Source organism: Phocoena phocoena, chromosome 20 (assembly GCF_963924675.1).
Source record: "Phocoena phocoena chromosome 20, mPhoPho1.1, whole genome shotgun sequence".
Classification (NCBI taxonomy): domain Eukaryota; kingdom Metazoa; phylum Chordata; class Mammalia; order Artiodactyla; family Phocoenidae; genus Phocoena; species Phocoena phocoena.
Window position 1 is genome coordinate 6,117,299 of NC_089238.1, and position 4,150 is coordinate 6,121,448.

Sequence of the window (4,150 nt, forward strand, 5' to 3'; positions counted from 1 at the left end):
ATCTTCCCTCCATCCCTGAGAGTCCAGTCTCCTCCATCCTCCTACCTCGCCCAGTTTATAGACGGAGAGACGCTTTCTCCATCCCTTCCTCTCCACCTAGTTCTCTCTCTCTCTCTCTCTCTCTCTCTCTTTCCACTTCACTCTCCCTCTCTCTTTTTCTCTCTCAGCCTCTAAATCTCTCTAGGCTGTGGGTCTCTGGGCCATGATCTCAGACCCTATGGCATGTGTGTGTCGGGGGAGGGGTGGTATAGGTCCTTGTTTGCCCAATAATATCCTGGGAGGGCAGGAATGGAGAAAGAAAGAGACAGATGCAGGGCCCCCGGACTCACCTGAGGCTGACCCTCACGCAGGTGCTGAAGGATGTCCATGGCAGGAAACCCCTGGGGCTGGTTCCTGGGCCACCTCCTCCTCAGTGTCACAGGTATGTGTGTGTGTGTGTGTGTGTGTGTCTGTGTGTGTGTGCGTGTGTGTGTCTGTGTCTGAGGCACAGTGTTTGTTACAGGCATGACTCAGTATCCTCCTGGATGTGCCTGAAGCTGCGTGGGTGACAGTACTGTGTGACCGTTGCTCTCCACATGCACACTTGTGATTCCTGGTATCACAGGGAGTTTGCATGTGTGCTGCCTGTGTACTGGGTGTGTGTGGCTTTGCATGCCTCTGTGTGTGACATAGTATGACAGGGTGTGTGGTCATGCCCGTGAGAGTCGGTGCATGATTGGGTGAACAACTCTGACAGTCTGTGCCTCTGAATATCCTGCAGAGTGGCAATGCTGTGAGGACCTGTGGAGCCTGGGGTGCCGCTAAAAGGGAGATGGTGCTTCTGGGGGAGTCACCCGTCGCTGGCAATCTGTGCCTGCTTCCTGGGTCTCCGATCCTCGGGCCCCCAGACAGCCACATCACGGGACGGTGTGATAGGGTTTCTGTGTGAGCCGGCTTTTTGCTGCTATGGGGGAGGCTGAGCCAGGGAAGGAGAGACTTGGAGGGCCATAAAGTGTGGCACTGCCTCGAGTGTCTGGCTGTGTCGCCCTTGCCTCTGCCACCTTGTGTGAGGGGGTCTACTTGTGCTGGGAGGCTCATAGCCCCAGTAGTGCACTGTCGAGGCGCGCGCGCGCGTGCGTGTGTGTGTGTGTGTGTGTGTGTGTGTGAGAGAGAGCGAGAGAGGTGACATGTGGGTCCCAGAGATATATATGACACACTTACAGCTGAAAGTCTCCTCTTGACAAGTGACCCCACTTCCTATACCCTGATCTCCGCCTCGTGAATCCTAACCCACCCCCAAAGAATCTGATCCGTGGAGTAAAAGGCCTGCACTGTGATCCCACCCCCTTCTCACTCATTCTTGATTCCGCCCCTAAGAGCCTGACTGCCCTCAGGATCCCAGACCCCATCCCTGCGGTCCTGACCACACCGCCTGCACTGTGACCCCGCCCCCAAGTGGCCTAGTCCTGCCTCCTGAGTCTGTCCCCCAGCCCTGACCACGCCCCCCTGGACCGAGGTTTTCCCCCCACCCCCCACCAAGCTCTCACAAGCCCTGGTTCCACCCTGAGCCCATCCCCCTGACCTCGGAAGCCCTGATCTAGCCCCTGCACCGTGGCCACGCCCCTGCTCTGTGGCCACGCCCCCGAAAGCCGTGACCACGCCCCCAGGAGTAAGTGTCCAGCCTTCTGGGCCTTTTCCCCAGGCCTGACCACGCCCCTGCACCGAGCCCCGCCCCCAGAAGCCCCCGTTCCCCTCTGAGCCCGTCCCCCAGCCCTGAATCCGCCCTCAGGATCCCTCGCCTAGGGTGGAGGCAGCGACATCATAAACGGCGAGGACTGCCACCCGCACTCGCAGCCTTGGCAGGCGGCACTGTTCTTGGAAAAGGAATTTTTCTGCGGGGGCGTCCTGGTGCATCCTCAATGGGTGCTGTCAGCCGCACACTGTTTCCAGAAGTGAGTGCAGGGCGGGCCGGGGAAGGGGGCGGGGCCTGGGTCCTAGGGAGGACCCGGATGTACGGTGAGCTGAGGGGAAGCGCTTAATAGGTTCCATCTCTGCGTACTAAAAGTGAAAACCAGTGTGAAGGAAGGCTCTGCGAGGGAGGCGGGAGCTATGTGTTGCTTTGGAAAGACTCAAGAGTCCTGGGTTGAAATCCCAGCTCAGCTGCTGAGTTACTAGTGACTTAAGGCAAGTTCTCGTCCCTGGATTATGATCGTGCCTTAGGCTGGGTAGCGCTTAGCGCAGTGCTTAGCAAGGAAGATGGGGCTAGGGTAAGGGGCTGGAGATGGGGTTGTGATTGAAGGCAAGAATGGACATAATGGTGTAGTAGCCACAAAGCTATTCTGTCCCCACCCCACCCCCACCCTGTGGCCCTCAGTTCCTATACCATCAGGCCGGGCCTGCACAGTCTTGAGGACGACCATGAGCCAGGCGGTCAGCTGATGGAGGCTCACCTCTCCATCCAGCACCCAGAGTACCACAGACCATCTTTCGCCAACGACCTCACGCTCATCAAGTTGGAAGAATTGGTGCCCCAGTCTGACACCATCCGAAACATGGGTGTCTCACAGTGCCCGACCGCTGGGGATTCTTGCCTCGTTTCCGGCTGGGGTCGGCTAGCGAATGGTGAGCTCGGGAGTGTGGGTGTGTCCGGCCTTTCTGAGGGGGTTCTCTGCCCAGCCAGAGAGGCTAATCCGATGCTCTGCGTCCCAGGCAGACTGCCCAAAGTGCTTCAATGCGTGAATATGTCAGTGGTGTCGGAGGAGATCTGCAGTGAACTCTATGCCCCTGTGTACCACCCCAGCATGTTCTGCGCTGGCGGAGGCCAGGACCAAAAGGACTCCTGCCATGTGAGAGATGGGAGAAGGGAAGAGGGGAGAAGATCCAGGGAGCGATGGAGAAGGGAGGGGACAGGGAACCGTGGTGAGAAACAGAGATACGGGAAGATAGTGTGACAAATGGGGAGAGAGACTGAAAGAGAGAAGTCGACACAGGAATAAGGAGAAGCAAAGAAAGACAGAAACAGAAATAGAGAAAGACAGATTCAGTAAGGCAGAAACACACACGCACACCCACAGAGAAACGTATACACAGACGCGTAGAGATGAAATGCCAAGTGAAATAGGAAAAAAAACAAAAATAGAATATACAAAGAGATGCAGAGAGGCACAGAGACTCCAGGGGTCGTTGAGACAGAGAAATAAGCTACAGGGGGAAAAGAAGAAGGAGGGACAAAAACAGAGACAGAAACAAACCCAAGAGAATCTACCAGCTGTTAGGATATAGGGGAGCAGAATTGGTGCGGTCAGGGCTCTAGAATGGAACGTTTAAGGAATATGTTGCTATCTTTTTTTTCCCCCTCTCCTGCCATTGCTTCTCATTTGGTTCCTTTCTGACCTCACATCTATCTCCATCTCTCTGTGTTTTGGATTCTTTCTCTGTCTCTCCACAACAGGGTGACTCTGGGGGCCCCCTGGCCTGCAACGGGTCCCTGCAGGGCCTTGTGTCCTTTGGACAATCCCCCTGTGGCCAGCCTAACGTGCCAGGCGTCTACACCAACCTCTGCAAGTTCACAGACTGGATACAGAAAACCATCCAGGCCAGTTAACTCCAGGGACTGGGACCCATGAAATTGAACCCCCAAATATAAGCTGCTGAAGGAATTCATGAATCTGGGTTCCCAGTGCCTTCTCCTTCAGACCCAGGAGTCTAGACCCCCTCCCCCATCCCCAGTAGTCCAGTCCTGCTAAGAATATCTTCCTGTACACAGTGCCCCCTAGTGGCACAATGTTGACCCCGCCTTACCATTGGTAGAGAAAGTTGGGTTTTCACCGTCATTTGTTCCTTCATCTAAGCCCAGAAATAAAGTTTAAGAGAAGCACGGACTCGGCTCAGACTCTCCTCCGTACTTCCCTTCCCACCCAAGGGATTCCAGCAAATAGCTTTCCCTCCTTGTGCCTCAGTTTCCCCATCTGGGAAATGGGAGCCTTGACCAGGAGTGACACAGGATCCCCAAGGAACGAGACATAGCTGGAAGGTTAAGAGAACTGATTCTGTGGATGTTGTCCAATTTCTGAAAAGTCAAATCAGCAAACGGCAAATTAATGGAATTTACTTATTTAGTTTATGTAGCTTTCACTGACTTATTTTGGTTTGGTCTTCTTAAATGCATTTT

General features: G+C 54.9%; 1 protein-coding gene across 1 annotated transcript; it reads left to right on the plus strand.

The window, feature by feature from the left end:
• Nucleotides 1-360: 360 nt before the first annotated feature.
• Nucleotides 361-3,583, plus strand: KLK4 (kallikrein related peptidase 4). Its single transcript, XM_065899168.1, is given in 5 exon segments — nt 361-421; nt 1,769-1,931; nt 2,354-2,601; nt 2,689-2,825; nt 3,431-3,583. Coding segments are annotated over 5 exon segments (762 nt in total).
• Nucleotides 3,584-4,150: the final 567 nt, after the last annotated feature.